General features: G+C 43.1%; 1 protein-coding gene across 2 annotated transcripts; it reads left to right on the forward strand.

Moving 5' to 3' along the window:
* Positions 1-1,721: 1,721 nt before the first annotated feature.
* On the forward strand, positions 1,722-3,316 carry LOC147446143 (recQ-mediated instability-like protein). Of its 2 annotated transcripts, none has more exons than XM_086525433.1 (4): positions 1,722-1,921; positions 2,539-2,650; positions 2,737-2,795; positions 3,101-3,316. In XM_086525433.1, exons 1-4 carry the CDS (start codon positions 1,793-1,795, stop codon positions 3,203-3,205), a joined length of 405 nt encoding a protein of 134 aa, XP_086381559.1. In that variant the 5' UTR covers positions 1,722-1,792; the 3' UTR covers positions 3,206-3,316. The 2 variants fall into 2 exon arrangements, with proteins under 2 accessions (XP_086381559.1, XP_086381560.1); XM_086525434.1 differs by having other exon boundaries at positions 1,723-1,889; positions 2,555-2,650.
* Positions 3,317-17,948: the final 14,632 nt, after the last annotated feature.

Raw genomic sequence — 17,948 nt, forward strand, 5'->3', positions numbered from 1 at the left:
GATAGTAGTCTTTAAGTTTTTTTAAAAAAGGTTGTAAGATGGACATGGATAACAATTGATAGGGTTCGTCAACACTTGTAGTACGTATTCAAAGCTAACGAATCTGTTGTCTTGTTTACATGGATGCATGTGAGGACTCTATCTTTTCTTATAATCTTTTTTTGTTTAGCTACTGTCCATCATTGATGTACCTGATTCTTTCCACATTATAGACAATTATTGCAGATTACCTAATGTACAAAAACACAAGAATGATTCCTCAATCACATGTTTATGTAAAAAAATGAATCAAAGGTTGAGTCGTTTTTGTGCTATTCCTTAACCCTTGTCTAAAGCGAGCTATCTTTTGAACTGTTATGTTCATTTGTGTATAAATATTTGTTTAAAAACAACAACAACAACAACAACAACACACACACACACACACACACACACACACACACACACACACACATGAGACAAAATTAAACCTAGGTGGTGTGCTCTCTAGAGTTGTTACTATACGCCACACATTTCCCCCCTTGTCACTATATGGCATGGGGTCTAGTCCTAGAGGGGATCTAGGACTCAAATTTGGGAATAAAAGGCGGCTTTGATCTCCAGTGTCCGATCGCCACGTTGAACTCGGGGTGGGCTAAACTTGAAGTGAACTCGGGGCATGAACTATGGTAGTGTACGTTGTTGATGTGACGATATGGTCATCGACGTGCGCTAGCATGACTATAGGGCTTTCGTGTGGCAACCAGGAGGTCCCAAGTTTGACCTATGCCCCTATGGGCAAAATCGAAACTCGGAGCACGATTTTCACCTATATTTCACACTCCAACTACTCTTCGATAGTTCACTCTTACCATGGCGATCGGATGATGGAGAGCTGCGGGTAATTTGGGCCAACCCCGTGCTATATAGTGACCAGACCAATCAAGATGTGATCATCTTGTGAACCCACCGCTTACAAAGTGATCACGGTGTTCACCCGACGATCCCAAAGTGATCTCCAAGTGAGCACCATGTGATCCCCACCTCGTCATTTTTGCTATATGATTTTATGTTCACACCTCCATTTCAAGTGACGATGGAAAGGGGGGCGGGGGGCTTAGAAGATGGAAGGTGGGTCCGGAAGCAGCTGAACGTTCTTGAGAATAAACGGACGGTCCACTTGATTCGAAGATCGTGGACCGTTGATCCCACGTGACGGGGGGGTGTCAAAGGGAGGCGGATGCCCGGAAGCTGCTTTGCATCCAGGCCGATCCTCGTCACCATATGGCACGGCTCCGGGTCAGAGGGGATCTAGGGCCCAAATTTGGGAGGCAAGGCGGCTTTAATCTCCGCCGTCGGATCACACAGTGAACTAGTGGTGGGTGAACTGGGGGTGAACTAACGGTGAACTAGGGGCGTGTAAGATAGGGGTGGGTGAATTGGGGGTGAACTAGGGACGCTTAAACTAGGATATAATTATGTGCCATGCCAACATGGACAGTGATGCGCGCTAGCGTGGTGGTAGGGCATTTGTGTGGCAACAGCGAGGTCCCAGGTTCGACCCACACCCCGCGAGGCGGGTGAACTCGGAGCAAAAATGGTGTCCTAAGTTCACTTCTAGTTCACCTCCAATTCACTACACGATCCGACGGCCGAGATTAAAGCTGCCTCGCACCGCCAAATTTGGGCCTTAGATCCCCCCTGGCTAGAGTCGTGCCATATAGTGACCAGGCAGTCCGATCCCTTTTCTCTCCTCTGCCTCCGTCTCGTCTGAACCCAGCCTTCGTTAACTCGATGCACAGTCGAGAACAGTATGGACTACAATTTGGCCGCGATCAAGCTCTTGGTCCGTCAGCTGAGGTCTGCGGCCGCCCCGTCTTCCTCCTCTGCTGGGTCTCTCATGGCCTTGGGTAACCTCCTCTTTCAGCGAGTCTGGCTGCAGGTGAGAGAGAGAGAGAGAGAGAGAGAGAGAGAGAGAGAGAGATTAAGAATTTGTTGTGTTGGGTAAATGAATGTAAGTGTGCGCAAGCGTGCACCACAGACATAGAGAGATCGCAGTGTAATTGAGTATGCCACACCTCATGATCGCGTTCATGAGATATAGCATATTATGATGAGAGAGAGAGAGAGAGAGAGAGAGAGAGAGAGAGAGAGAGAGCATTGAATATCTCTGGTTTTGGGTTTGGGTTCATGTGCATGCATCATGCCTGCTCACATTCAGTACTTGTGCTTACTAGCATCAATGAGGGTCCTGACCTTTCAGATTTGAGACTTCTGTGATGTGCCGTGCCTACGACGTTGACACCACATATAAGTAATATTGCATCTCCTTGGAAGGCAGGGCTTTCACTGGCTTCTCTCCAGTTTATGAGGGTTGCACACATTATTGCACCACTGTACGCTTTGCATACCAATTTCCATAATGAGTTCCTTTCCGGATAAGACGTATGGCTTGTGTTTGTGGCCATGGTGTGATGAGATCAAGAAAGTTTTTTGAGCTCTTTCTGATAAGATGTGTCACAGTTTAGGTGCTTGTGCCTGCCATACTTGATATAGCAGGGTGTGTTGGTTCCAGGGCTAGAACATGAGCGCAAACTATTGTTGGATGATGGGAGTGGTGTAATTGAGTTGCTCTTTTCAAAAGAGATCCAAGATCAACATTGGAAACCCGGTATGTGTACAAAATTTTGCGTTTTGTTTCTACCCAATCAACTCTGACCAGATGGATACAAAGTGATTAATTCTTTACTTTAACAGGCATGTATGTACTTGCCTTAGGAGCCTATGCTGTCATGAATGGGGCCTCCATGCTTAAGGTTTGTTGAATCGGATTGCCTTGCGGCATGTTTTCCTGATGTTGTCGATTGCATGCATGAACAATCCAAGTGGGGGGCACGTGCATTAGCGAAGTGGGCAATAGATTTTGTTTGTGAAATTCGCCTGCTAGCATAGAGGACTTGCAGACAGACAAAGTTTCCATTCGCATTGTTTCATGGCATTAGAAGTTTCTGTCGCTAGTTCCTCTAGATCAGGTAGTTGTGTTTTTTAATGGGTGATCGGTAATTAAAAGTGTAATGAAGATTTTGTTTATTGACTTTGAAGCTTGTAATATCATTTTCAGGTTCACAAAATTGTTGACCTCTCGTCTTCGCCCGATAGAGAAGCTATGTGGTACATGGAAGTTATTGAGGCGTACAATTTGTTTTATGTATCATCTATACGGTAGTGTAGGTTGATGTAGATCTTCTAAAAGTATATGAGGAGTCAACATGCATTATCAAGAAGTGCCAAATGAAAGAATGAAATTTTAGCTTAAAATTGATGCTTGTTTAGTCCAGCTTGCAAACTCCGTTTTCAAGTACATGGTTGTGTGCATATTTCATGGAGAACTGAAAGTTAATGTGGTCATTCTTATTTCTCACAAGTACATCTTGAAGGGCTGCATGATATACAACTTTTCCTTACTGCCTATGAATTGAATGCTATTCCAGTGATGTTTAACTCTGCATGCATGTGCATCTTTTCTTTATTATTGGCTCTACTATCTTTGATGGTGATAGCACATGAAAGTTGTCATGGATGTGTCGTCGTTAGCGAGGGAACCCTGCGTTTGATGCCTTGCATCTATGATACCCACCGTCGTGACCATTACGTGTCATGCATGTGGTGATGGAGAGAGATGAGTACATAGGAGTAGAGAGAGAGAGAGAGAGAGAGAGAGAGAGAGAGAGAGAGCTTATCCTTCCCTTGCTTCAGGTATTGACACAACAAGCTTCTCATTTCACGTTTTCAAGCATCCACCCTCAAGAATCAATGATTTTTTCAAAGAAAATGACTTGCGGTACTTGCATGGTTTTAATTGCATGCTTTCACTGGTCCATTTGCTTTGCATTTGTGAGCTGCGTCAAAAACTTGCTTGCCTTCACTTTTGGATGCTCATGTGCATATTCTCTGAGTAGAGTGGCATTTATACCTAGTTCTACATACGTTGGTGTAGAACTCATTGCCTTTGATGGTGAATGTTGGGCTTTTTGGAAAATTTTAGGTATATACAAATTGCGGAGACCGTGCTAGTCCTTCCCATTGACGGTTTTCTTGCATGCACTCTTCTACTTTGGAGGAGACAGTGACTGTTGCTTCTTGCACTTGATTGGCAAGGTTGGCCACGCTTGTAGTGAGGGTGTGCTTGACTTCCTTTGCTTTGGCTTAGAAGGCACTCAATGTAAGCTTGCTTTTGAGATTCTCCGTGGCGTGGACATGAAAAGATGTGTGCGCTTGATCGAAGAGAGAGACCCCCAATGTTGCATCGCAGCTTGGAAAAAATGTTCCTTCACGAGGAAAGACCTTGAGTGGCATACGTGTCGACACTACTGAGGAGGTTTCTTGTGGAAGGGGCTTTTGCTTTCTTGTGGGAAGGGGCTCTTATATTTTGGGTTGAAGGTTAACTTGGTCAAGCTTGGTGAAGAAGGGCCATAAAAATGTCCTATGTTAGACTTGGTGAGGGAGGGCGAGAAATACCTCCATTGTTGCCCGAGGTAGGCCATCACTGAAGCCAAGTTGTAGACGCTATGGCCACGTCGTTGGGAACTGCGTGGGAGAAGGGAGGAGGGGTTGGAGTTGTGGTTGTTGACGAGGACTATCCCTCGCCCTAGGGAGGTTGATGAGGGAGAAGAGCTGGGGCTGAGGCGAATTGTTTGGGGAGAGAGAGAGAGAATTGTGCCAACCACATATTCTCTTTTTTGTATGGTGATATATTTTTTAGACATAGTTAGCAAAGGTTATTTTAATTCATTCATATAGATGACTTGTAATCTCTCCAATGAAATTCATAGCCTAATTATTCCTTTTCAATGGGTAGTTAACAAATGTGCCATCGTCTAGTAGTAAGGTTTTTAATAGCTTGATTAATGGTTTGGCTTGTGAAACCATGATCAAAAGGATTGTGGTGCAGAAGCATGCATTGTGTGTGGTGGAGGAGACAACACATAGAGATGGGTGACGCCAACCTTACAAAATTTCGAGTGTTCCCCATATTTTATTGGATAAGGTATGAAAAGTGGATGGTTGGACGTTATGTTCGACTTGGGGTAAGGCATACTGCTTTTACTCCAACAACCTCAATAAAAACCGAATGTGCTGATAAGTAGATCTACCATAGGATCTAGTATAATATAAAAAAATAGAGCTCTCTCAATCTATGCCGATTGGCTCTGTCAAAATATATGCATATCATAGCGCAAGCCCTAGTAATGTGCGAAGGTGTCTGTTAAAATACGCACGTGTATTTTGTAGATATTCTTTAATGGCATGCATAACTCCATGATGCATCATGCTAGTGTTAATAATCACACAATTCATAGTGTCAATTGCAAATGCTCCCATTGCAAGTGCTATTTTGGGTTTTAATACCAAGTCATACATGAGACTTGAAAGTCGATGGTAACTATGTGATGTTTTTCATTAGTCTTTGGTGTCAGTGCTAACTCTCAGTGCAACCTTCGTCAATCTATTTGTGGCAAGCAATTCATGCTATGTGCATCATCTATATTATCAAGACTACTCATCACATATGGATGTGTCATACATGATGTCAGGATGGGCATTACAAGACTACTCTTCACATATGGATGTGTCATACATGATGTTAGGATAGTCATTAGTCCTTGTTGTCCATAATTGGATCTACATATCTTGACATAACCATATTGGCCTCTATCTTGAGCATATAAAATAACTCCATAATATCGATCTTCGTAGTATGAGTTATCATGAAAGGGTTAACCTATTGTTTTGTGTTAGAACATCACTACTCTAACTTTGCATTTACGAACATGTTATGCACAGTAATCTTGTGATTTGTGAAAGAGACTCATTTTCTCTCTCACTGACATGTCACTAACCAAATCGAAATTGAACCATTTAGAATCTCAGATATATGCAATGGATAGACCAAGCCACTTTGGGCTCTCTTCACAATCACTAATGATTTTCAATGCATTTGAATAGACGACTTTCGAAGTGGTACTTGATATCCACTATTTGGTAACTGATTCACTGAGATTAAATGGTGTTTCATATGAGAAACATAATGCACATGTCCTAGCGAATATGATGCATCGTTGGGCAACGACAAATAAACATCTCCTATACTCGCAACATTGTATGTTGAAACATTAGCTAAATACACACTATCAAAACTATCTTTTAAAAAAAAATATGCTGGACTAGGAAACCAAAGGCTTGAAATGTGCTAGAAAATGATTCAAACAGTCCAAGCTTTACTGGAACCACCAATTGGAAAACTTGAGGATGTGATCCTTGTCCCACTTACTCCCGTAGTCCCACCAAACCAAGAACGAATAGAGCCAGCAGATCCCAGTCACGAGCATGGAACAAAGCTCAAGGACCCATCATTAGAACCAAGGATAGTATTGAATACCACATATAACTCTTCTGATGGATTTTGCTTAGCTATACCAGAGGGTGTAGAGAAATAGATGGTCTTGACGAACCGTGGAAATAAGTTAGAGAGGCCAATGACGTAAGTGAAGTGAGGAGACGAGTAACCCAGATCGATAATGGAAAAGGAGTGTTTAGAGGAATTTGAGGCTGGATGTTGAATAAATCTAGAAGTGCAATCATATTGGGAAGACCAAGGAGCTGTACAATGTATGGACATTCAACCCCATTCGTTAAGAACACTACTGTCCTATACGAGAGAGCATGAAGCCAAGCCAAATGTTTTTGTAGTCCCATCACAGAGAGACTCTTTCAAGAAAGTCATTGACTCTAAAGGATTGATAGACATCTTGTCGACACCTGTGACATGCAAAATAACGTTAGCTGAGCTGCTACGAATACGACCAAACATGTGGACTACAATGGGAAAATCTCTAGAAAAGTTTGGCATAAAAGACCCAGCAACTCAAATACAAGAAGGGATCAAAGAGCTTGAAATGCTTCAACTAAAAACTAAGCCAATGCCATTAAACAAGGTAGGCAAGTATTGTGAAGGTGAGGATGGCAACACAACCGTCCCTATGGAATTCCAAAGTGTCACCACCATGGCAATTTTAAATAGTGGAGCTGCAGTTGCCATCGCTACCAAGGAGATTTGGAAAAGATGGGAAAAACCTGCCTTGAGAGAGACACGAATGAAATTAGAGCTAGCTAATGTATATATGGAGAAACCCCTTGGACTCCTAGAGAAGATAGTCGCCACCTCTTGCGGCATTGAGTACGAGTATACCTTTGCAATTGTTGATTTTGGCAAGAAGAACAATTACGACATAATATTGGCAAGAACATTCATGCGACAAACTGAAGATGGCCCATGACTGGAGATACAAATATATATACCTTAGACACATGGAAACCACTACGAGAATAATCTTAAGGACCATAGTTACAAGGACGTGAACCGAACCCCTGTAGAGGAGTTTGATTCCGCTACGATAAGAGGATCAAAACTTCCAGCATGGTTGGGTAAGCCTAAAGAACTGTGGATGTGTGGAGCTTCGCAATGTAGAAGCAATACCTGAAGTTTCATTGCAATGTCATACCCGTACAAGGAAATGTGAGCGTGCAAGCATAGGCTGAAATCGTTCGTACGCCTTAGTTCATAGTAATTGATCCCTCCTTCAATAATCACAACCTTTGGCTTATATACGTAGGACTCTAAATTAGGTATTTGGACTAAAAAGAGGTAATTATTACAACAATGGGTGCACTAGGCTCTCTAGTCTCTTTCATCATTACATAGCTTTTTTCAAGATTAGGAGTTGCAAAACCGGCTTTAGGTGAAAAAGTGAAAGAATAATCAATGCGCCTTCATTGACAAGTCGGATTTGACATGTGTTGGTCAACCCCTTCAACACTCCCCCCCCCCCCCGTGTTCTTGTCATCCCCGACAAGACTTCATTGTCTTTAGTAGGGGCTTACCCTTGCTTAATTGGAAGGTCACCGTCATTTGTTGGAGCTGATCCTTTGATTTTTGTGATACTTTTGTCGAAGCCTGTTTTTTGGTTGTTTTGATTTTGACTTTTACGCTTTGTGCTGAAGTCTGCTTTGCCGTTTTATTATGAGAGCTTTATTGATATCTTTGAAAAAATGTTCTTGGTAACACATTTGTACGATCAGAGTGGCCTTGCTTTGTTTGTTTTGAACATTGGGTAGCACGCTCTTTATTGTGTTGCTGATTTCTCTTGTAGAAGAAGTAGATACAAGATGTTATTGATGTGCATTTCTAGATTCGGGTCTGAAACCTACATGACCAAAGGAAAAAACCCAGTGGGAAAAATTACCTTTGGTGTACGCTCTTATTGGAGTTGAGGTGTTGGAAATTGAGTATATGTTTATGCAAGGTGAGTGCCTTGGAGAAACAAAGAAAGAGTGCCAAATGCATGTGTGAATTATGGAACACTCTATATGCACATGAGAGATTTGTTCAAGAAAATTATGGGGTGTGAGAAACGGAGTTGATGGATACTTCAAGGAAAGAACGTAGCACATGTGATATCCAATGACATCTCAATAGCTTCCACTTTTCCTTGAAGGGTTTTTGATGTAGAAGTTTCTCCACTCATTCCTCATTGTGTCAGTGTGTGTCTTTTGGACTTCTTCCTTCTCTTCTCCCAACTCAAATAGATATAGACGTCGACTCTTATGCTCACTTATACCGGCATGAGCGACACAATGTAAATATGCTCAACTCTTCCAGCTTGAGAAGTACCTACGATATCTAAGACTCTTAGACCATAGAAAATATTACTTGAAGCTTTGGGACTAATGTCTTGCTCATTTAGTGGCTTAACTGTTCAACTATGACTTTCTATGCCATGTATTTATTTATGGCGAATTGGACTTACATGTTTCAAGACCAAAATCCCATTGTGGTTGGGCTGTTTGGGGTCAACTCCTAACTTTTTACACTTTTCTCTTGATTTGACTCCATATTTGGTTTCTACTTTCCAAGAGCTTTCTGTAGACTGCCCACTTGCTACGATGTTTTTGCCATCTAGGTTACCGGGTAAAATATCTATAGTCGTGGCAACAAAAGCAATCGGTGACTTTTTTGGCCTTTTCCAGATCTATTGATACCCATCTTGTTCCTTATGCTTTCCTCAACATGTCAATGCTATGCATGTCCAATTTGGATCATTCAATCTCAAGTTATGACCATTTTTGTGTTTTGATGGGTCACATATGGTCAACTCCCTACTCTTTGAACTTTTTGCTTGATGTCTCTTCATTTGAAGACTCTACTCTTTAAGATCTTTCTGTAGACTGCCCACATGCTAGGGTGATTTTATCATTTGAGCTCTTGGGTGAAATGTATGTAGTCAGGTGGCAGCAAAAGCGGCTGGTGGCTTTTTTGCCTGTTTGACCTGGGAGTTGTTAACCACCGGCGTCCACTTCTAGTAATCATGGGCCGGGCTTGTCGGTTGAATAGAAAAAGGGTAAGAGTGATCGCCGATGAGAGGCGCACTCTAACTAGAACATTTAAGGGTTAGTTGGCTAAGCATGGGCGCCCAAGTCTGAATGGGCGAGTTCATATAAAAGTCACCTAAACCTAAAAATTACTCATTCTCTCATTTGTGCAATTGAAAAGTGCTCTTGCTCCATCTCCATCTTCTTCTCCATTTCCTTGTGTGTGTGTGTGTGTGTGTGTGTGAGGGAGAGAGAGAGAGAGAGAGAGAGAGAGAGAGAGAGAGAGAGAGAGAGAGAGAGAGAGAGAGAGAGAATTGCGACGGTCCGACCGCGGAGAGGTGGTTGAGTGCAGAACGGCGGTAGCTCGCTCTTCTTTGCGGCGAGGAATCCTCCACGAAGGCGAGTGTAGGGCAGTGAGTGACACACCCTTGCTCTCTTGAGCTTGCTAGATTAATCTGGTTGTGTGCTTGCAGCCATTTGTGGCTCATACACAGTGTACGGCAAGTCCCTTGCTTTGACACGTGCGACAGATGCACACATTTTTGGCGCCGCTGCCAGGGAGATGCCCTGCACTAAGCTCGAATAGCCCTCTATGCTGCTTTGTGGTGCAATTTGAGATGTAGGAAAGGTAGAGGAAGAAGGTGTGTGGCTGTTAAGCAGGATTTGTAAACTTTGTTTTTGCTACAGTGTACTGTTTTCTGTTAATAAGGTGTTGCAATGTACAGTTTTCTGTTGACAAGGTGTTAGATTTAAGCTATTAGATGTATAATGTTAGATCTGTAGGGTGCATTAAGTAGATCTGTTAGTTGATTCGTTGCTATAGTACTGTGTTAAACAGTAGCTCTGTTAGTTGCAAGTAGGTAGATTAGGTGTGTGTGTGTGCGCACGCACGGTACGGTCGCGACGACCTTATCGCAAAAAAAATAGATTTAAAAAAAAATTATTTAGAAGGAAGGACCAGGATCGAGAACATTCCCCAAGCCCAAGTCCAAGCCTAAGCCCAGGCCTCAGTCACCCTTTGTACTTACTTATTTTAGCCTCACGCCTAAGTAAAAATCAACCCTTTTGAGGACCACTGGAGCTTCGGGTAACCGAACACTGTGTTATAAAGCACACCATGACTTCCTGAGTGATACGCTTGTTTCGAGCCATCACACGCTCTAATCCAAAAATCGATTGTAAAAAGACATAAAAAAACTACTGAAAACGGGGTGCAAAACGTCCAAAAAATCAAGCGGTTAACCTTCGAGGGTATTCATCGACGCTTGTAGGGTGCCAAAGGCATATGCATCTGCGCTTTGGTCGTGTGCTAGAGGCCGAGCAACTAGCGAGCACTTCGACTTACGCGGGTTCTCAATACCCACCTACCTTAGGTTCCGGGCCCTCGGCGGAGACCCAAGGTAGTACAACCCAAGACCCAAACATAGCGGCTAGTGACTCTTCATCTGACTATGATATTATGGCAGGGCATCGTACACCAAACCCTGAGCAAGTAAACGAAAACATACCTGTCTAGGCTCCACAGCCTGGATCTAGTGTGTTTAGTCCCTTTATAGAAACCTTTAGTAGAGCTACTCGCTCTGAACCTGCGGCTGATGAAGTTAACGAAGGTGAGGGAGAGGTAAATTTGCCTTTGGTAATTAAGGGGGAGTCTATAATCCCCAAGAGTGTCCACGTCGATATCCTACCCCCTGCTTTCATGGAAAACCCTACAAAGCAATCACTCCCTGAAGTTCTACTATTTGATGGTAGGAGTCTTGCGGAGGTGTAAGAAGTTGAGCGCTATATGCAAGCGGATAGGGAGAGGAAAATGGAGAGTTTCCTAGAACAACGACGAGCCATGAAGGGAAAGACCCCTGGGACAACAGGCATAGAAATCGAGCAATCGGGTGCTCTTGAGTTAGTAGGCAATGTGGGTCAAACCGTGGGGAACAACAATGCTTCCACCTCAAGGGAAACCTCTAGTACGCCGGGCCTAGAAGGGTTATTTCTCAACAAAAAATGGGAATATGACCTACAAACTGAAACCTTGGCTGACCTGTACACGGGCTACATATACCATATAGGTTGGTTAGAAGTTGTACAATCTACTTCTAGCGTCACAAGTCTAGAGAAGCAGCAACAGATGGTCTGCAATGTCATCCATAGCATCATCCAATCGGAGAGCCAAAACTGAGGGATTAACATTCCTTCAACGGGCCTTATGAGATTCTTGGATACGGGTAAGGCTAGACAATTGACACTATCATAGATGGAAACTCCTTCAGTGAGTCAAATGGACCCTTCATATATTGTGTCGCCTGGAGTTTCGGTACAGTCTAAACCCACAAGTGGTAGTTGTACTTTTCCAAATCTAACTCATCTGTCTCTCGGAGACACTACGGCTACGATACCTACTCCAGTGATGAGTACAAAAAGTACACCTTGGACCTCGTTTGTTAGCGCTGCACTACTACCTAGTAGCACAGTGTCCCAAACAATAACTATAGGTGTGCATCAAGCCTATGTACCTGTCGCACCTCATGCCCACGTAGCTCCCACACCCCCAATTATGCCAAGGGCTCACACTCCACAATGGCATTATCCGAGCTCTTATTCAAGTGGGGCCATACCATTTAGCAATAACATGTCGTATTCGGCAACGGCTATGCCTTGGGCCACACCTATGAACTTTGGACCACCATGTTGTACACCAACATATGAGGTATGGGACCCGAGGGCCCCGCGTATGCCAAGGCCAAGGACAACTCTCATCCCACATGTAGTTCCAAGAGCGCCTGCAACTGCGGCCACTATACCTGCTTATTTAAGAGATTTGGCAGCATTTTCTCAAACCATCGGTCGATCTATTGTTGAGAATATGCGTAACACACCTGATAGAGAGCCTAGAAGTAAGGTAGTACAAATATCCAAGCTCACACAAAAATTTAGTGGAGACGGGGATGCGAGAAAGCATATCAAAGTGTTTGAACAAATATGCGATTCTCTAGGAGAACACAATGACCTGTATAAGAGTAATGCTATAAGCCTAACCTTAAGTGGGAATGCTAGGGATTGATGTAGAATCCTAAGGGTGGAAGAAAAAACGATTTACCCTACTCTTAGGAGACCGTTCTTGAAAGAATACATACAAGAGAGAGTGCTTTGGGATGTAGCCTCTCAACTCCAGAAAGCCCAACGAGAGGAAGGAGAGTAGGTGGGAGACTTTATTAGTCGCTTGAATCATTTGAATTCTTGTTGTAATCCAAATGAGCGCTTCAATAATAATCAATTGCTTGATAGATTCATTAGGGGATTATGACATGAGGATATATAGAATGGCCTAGTCATTAAAGGTATCACCACTTGGGAAGCAGTCACCACCAATGCGATCCAATTGGAGGATAATTTAATAATTCAAGGAGAAAGAGTGTTTACTGAGCCTAATTTACTAGCTCGCAACATTATGAAAATATTGGACTTCTTTGGGGCCTTGTAAGGTTTGGGATTAAGTTTCTAATTGGTAGGGGGTTAAGGGGACACAAAAAACCTCTTAGTGGTTTTGAGCTAGAATATGTCAGTTTTCAAAAGAAACTGACTAGTGGGGTCTTTGGCCCATATTTAATAGGCCTTGGAAGATGGACCATTGGTTAATTGGAGGGGAAGGTGCAAGTTGTTTACTGGGTAAAAGAGCAAGGCTCCATATGATGTGGGGGTGCAATCTTGACCATTGGATCTTGCACAAGATCAAGGGTAGAGGTTGAAAGGCGCCATTTGAAGTGGGGGCTCAATCTCGGCCTTTGGATCTCAATCAAGATCAAGGGAGGAGGTGAAAAGGAGCATTTTGAAGAGAGGGAGCCCATCCTAGCCACTAGATCTCATTCAAGATGAAGGGTGGAGGTTGAAAGGCGCCTTTTGATGATATCCATTGGATGAAAAAAGGATCTAATGGTTGAGATTGAAGCCCCCCCCCCCCTCCCCCCCCCCCCCCCCCCCCCCCCTTCCCCCTCCCCAAATTCAAATTACATTGTACCATCATGTCATCTTCACTTTTCCAATTGTCACCTCACTGTCACACCCCCTTTTCTAGGTTTTAAAGGCTTGTAAGAGCATGGTATTCTCCTCTAAAAGGTTGTTTTGACCTAGGCAAACCAAGGGAAAGAGGGGACAAACTATGACACACCTAGCTCTTCCTAGTTGTAGAGTGTGTCCACTATCCTCTTCCTATTGGCTGGCCTCTAATTAACCTTAATCTCAAAGGGCCCCTAGAGGGTTCATATTTCTCTTAATGAGCATCGGGGCATCAGCCAATGACCCTAAAGCCTATTGCTAAGGAGCCAAAGATATCTGAGATGACTTTAGCAGATCTCACCAAGGCCATTCAAGAGAGTCTTAGAGAGAATCATGCTCCCAAAAACAATCATATGTATCCAAGAAGGGAGTAACAATGGTGCTCAGTATGCTATGGTCCGTATAGTACCAGTGAATGCCCTACTTTTAGAGTAAAATTCAATGGGAATTGCAATGCCTGTGGGAGGTATGGTCATCAAGCTAAGGATTGCATAGTATTTAAGCGCGCAATGGCCAATAGACCAACCTTAGCATGGACAGACACACCTCGAGTGCCTGCATTGATGCCGGCCCCACCTCTTGAACAAACGTCACAACACATGGCCCCTAGGGCCCAAAATGTTGTTCAAACAACACCCTTACCATGTCCACTACTAGGACCATAACCACCACATCCGAGAATCACGTCTGTGAATCAAGTGGGTTGTGAGTCATCTATTGCTTGTTTGGAAGGCTGTGAGGAAGATATAGACCCTAATATTGCCTATGGGATTGATGTGCTTGAAGAAAGTCCACAATACTACATGGAGGACTATTGGGGACAAGTCAAACCTGCCTATCAAGTAGCTGCTCTTACTACAAGAGGCCAAAATATCAATTACACTGCCAAGAGACCACCTCTTCAATGCAATAAGTGTGGAGGTCCACAGCGTGTGGCCGAGTGTCTTATTAGGCTACAAAAGAATGCCACACTAATGCAAACCAATCAAGCGATCATGTCTACAATGCCGATACTCATGTGTAATCGATGTGGCATAGATTATTTGATTGCCCAAGGTTTGAATAATCCAAATGCGCCGAAGATCACACCATTAAACTTGATTGAGGTTACCGAGGAGCCATCACAAAGTACACCTATGGTACCATCACTCCATTAAACTTGATTGAGGTTATCGAGAAGCCATCGCAAAGTACACCTATGGTACCAGTAAACGTACTCACACGATCGATGCTCCAAAAACAAAATTATATTCTTGAGGAAAGAGACACGACATCAATTGCCCAATCTTAGAAGAAGAAGAAAACACGAAGGAAGAGATCGCAAAAAGCAGCGAAGTCAGACCCCAGTTCAAAGGCCCACATAGGGACTGGTGATGACCCCGTATATATGAACGACATTGAAGAGGATTTTGATTTAGGTGAAACCATAGATACCAAAACGACCACTAAAAAAGAAACCAACAAGGAAGATTGTCATGAGCCACAATGGCCAGGATCCAAGAAGAAGATAGGAACTTATCCAAACCCTATAGAGGAGATCGAGCGAGTCATGCAGTTAAGGAGTTTGATAGAAGATACCCAAAGGGATCTAGAACAAGCACGTAGGCATATCCAGATTACAGACACATTGTTCCCTATGCAACAACAACCTCACAAATTCCATAGACCCCTAGCCATACCATCCAAGAAGAAAGTGACTTAAAGTCATGGAAAAGTGGGCATACTCACTTCTTGTTGGAAAGAATGTTTACAGACTACCTGACCCTATCGAAGAAATGGAGATCTCATCTTCCCTACGTCAAGGGACTGAAGCCCAAAAGGTGTCGTTAAATATTGCCAAATTGATGGATTTCATGACTTCAGAAGTTAGAACCACCATCATGTCCAAACTATATGGAGACCCTGAGCTATTCTTAGCTCTTCAAACTTTCCTCAATGGAGAAGTGAAGGTTGGGCTACCACAATTTGCACAGATGGATGGAGCTAGGGAGATGCCGATAGAGGAGGAACGCTTAGATCCACAATCCAACCTAAATGAGAACCCTGTTGTAGAAATACTTGATAACAAGTTGGGACAATACTTTGAAGGCGATGAATCCAATGCAACCATACCAATCACTATCAAGGGATTAACTGTGAAGGGAATCCTTGATGGTGGCGCTGGGGTTAGCATTGTGACTAAAAATTGCTGGGAAACTATGGGAAGACCTCACCTTGGGACCACAACCATAGTAGTAAAGATGGCCAATGGGTCTATTTTTAAACCTATTGAGATGCTAGAAGATCTCAAGATCAAGGTATTTGGACATAAAATAAGAAATACCTTCATTGCTATGGATTCCTCCAAGCATACTATGGCATCTGAGATGATCTTAGGACGTCCTTTCATGAGGGACGCAAAAATGGTGCATGACTTGTCTAAAAGCCATGTCTACTTGCAGTTCCAAGAATCTGTCATTCGAGTGGATCTTGTAATTGGTTGAGCACATCCTCTAGGAAACAGGTTTATAATTTATCATACATCTGACACCACAGTTCACTCGGCCCCATTGCAGTATTGTTACACATGTAAAGCGGACACTGATGTTGGGGAAGATTCTCCTTATATGGATGTACTACCTGGGATGACTGAGTCGGACAATGTGGATTGGGTCCACTTAGCACAACAACCATAGATACTTGCGGAAACAGGGGGACAACCTGGGTAACATCTGAGGAGGATGAAATGCCACCACTCGTACTCTTAAATATGCTAGAAGCCATGCATATAGGTTCTGATGACCTACAAGATGAAGGTTTGACTAGCATTGGAACTAGTAGCGTCTCATAAGACTATATCCCACACGATTCGGGGTCAAAATCATCAATTGAAATGGACTATGAGGACGAAGAATTTGAGTAAAATCTTAGTGTAAATGTGGGGACAAACTATTCAAACCCAATGGTACCCTAGATGACAATCTATCCAAAAGAGCAGAAGGCACAAGTAACGATTCATCTAGTGACTCTTCACTAGAGATTGGCCGTAATAAAAAATTAGACAAGACGAGTAAGAGATATAAGAGGCAACGATATCGAGCAAATGTGCATGCTAGAATAAATGAAAAGAAATTTACCGCAGAATGGCTTAATTATATAGGGGCATGTAATGCTCATTGAAAGCTGGTAGACAATTGGGGTGGATACCTTCAAAACGTTATGTGGTGTAGTCCACAACCCATTGACATCGCACAACTAGAGGCTAAGGAGCAACAAAAACGTACAAGACTCCAACGAGAGGCCAACTTGGGAGTTACACATGCATTCCACGTTGAAACAGAGGATGATTGGTTGGACTCTAACACACCTCTGCGATACCTTATTGAGCTAAATAGCGCCTATGGAAAAGTGCTTTATAACGCATTATTGGATACAGGAGCTCAACATAATTTTTTATCCTATGGAGTTTGGTGCCATCTAGGAAAACCACCCCTATCCACAAGCACCATCCAAGTCAAGGATGTCAATAAGAAGGAGACCACTGTTTTTGGAATCCTACACACTCCTGTTATTTATGACAATGGAACCGTGGTTCAAAGCTTTTTGGTCATGCCTATTGGTACTATGGAGGGTAATATAAACTTGGGGCGCAAATGGATGTCTGCAGTCAAATGTTATATCGATTGGGAGTATACGACGCAGAAACCAACTCATGGCCCTACGGCTCAAGGAATAACACGTGAAATCTCACCTCTTCATAACACGAAAAACAACAAAATATTGCCAATCCAAAAAGTCTCAACATCCTTGCTAGTAGCACAACCCTCTAAAGCTTCAACTTCCATGGCTACGACAGACAGTGCTACATCAAAGGCTCCACATGATCTGACCAAGGGTACATATCAATGGGTCCCCAAGGTATCGTTATCGGACCCCTCTACGGTTCAAGTTAATTCACGAAGGAAACCTCAAAGAAAGGCGTCCACTCAGGTTAAGAAGGTGAAAACCAAATCATGTTGGATTTCCAAACAACTATTAGAATCCCAAGGCTACTATGATGGAAATGATAGAATTTGGGTACCTAAACATAAATCGTGTCCTTTCCTATTCACTACGAAACCATGTGAGTCAAACCTTGTGATTCCAAAGCCGATGGAAGACCGTGGGAAGGGAAAGATCATAGAATGCTACACACCTATTCCAGAGCTAGTCTGGGTTCCAAGGCAAAACCAATCTATTCGGCTTAGCTCAGGAAAGGGGGAGTTCCATGAATCTTCTAGCTCCTCATGTAATGCATCCATAGAGGTAAAAGCTTCTACACAACCTCCAGCTACCATAGGCAGCCTCCATGAAGCTACAAAAGATTTGACACCTCCCATTGTTCAATTATTACCTGATGCACTACTTCAAGTTCGTTCATGGGAGAGTATCTTACCACCCTTGCAACTCGATGAGGCACTTAAGGTAATAGAGAACTATTGGCTAAAATCTTCACCTATTACCAATTGGAA

The sequence above is a fragment of the Adiantum capillus-veneris genome, chromosome 12 (genome assembly GCF_014529385.1).
Source record: "Adiantum capillus-veneris isolate H3 chromosome 12, ASM1452938v2, whole genome shotgun sequence".
Lineage (NCBI taxonomy): Eukaryota > Viridiplantae > Streptophyta > Polypodiopsida > Polypodiales > Pteridaceae > Adiantum > Adiantum capillus-veneris.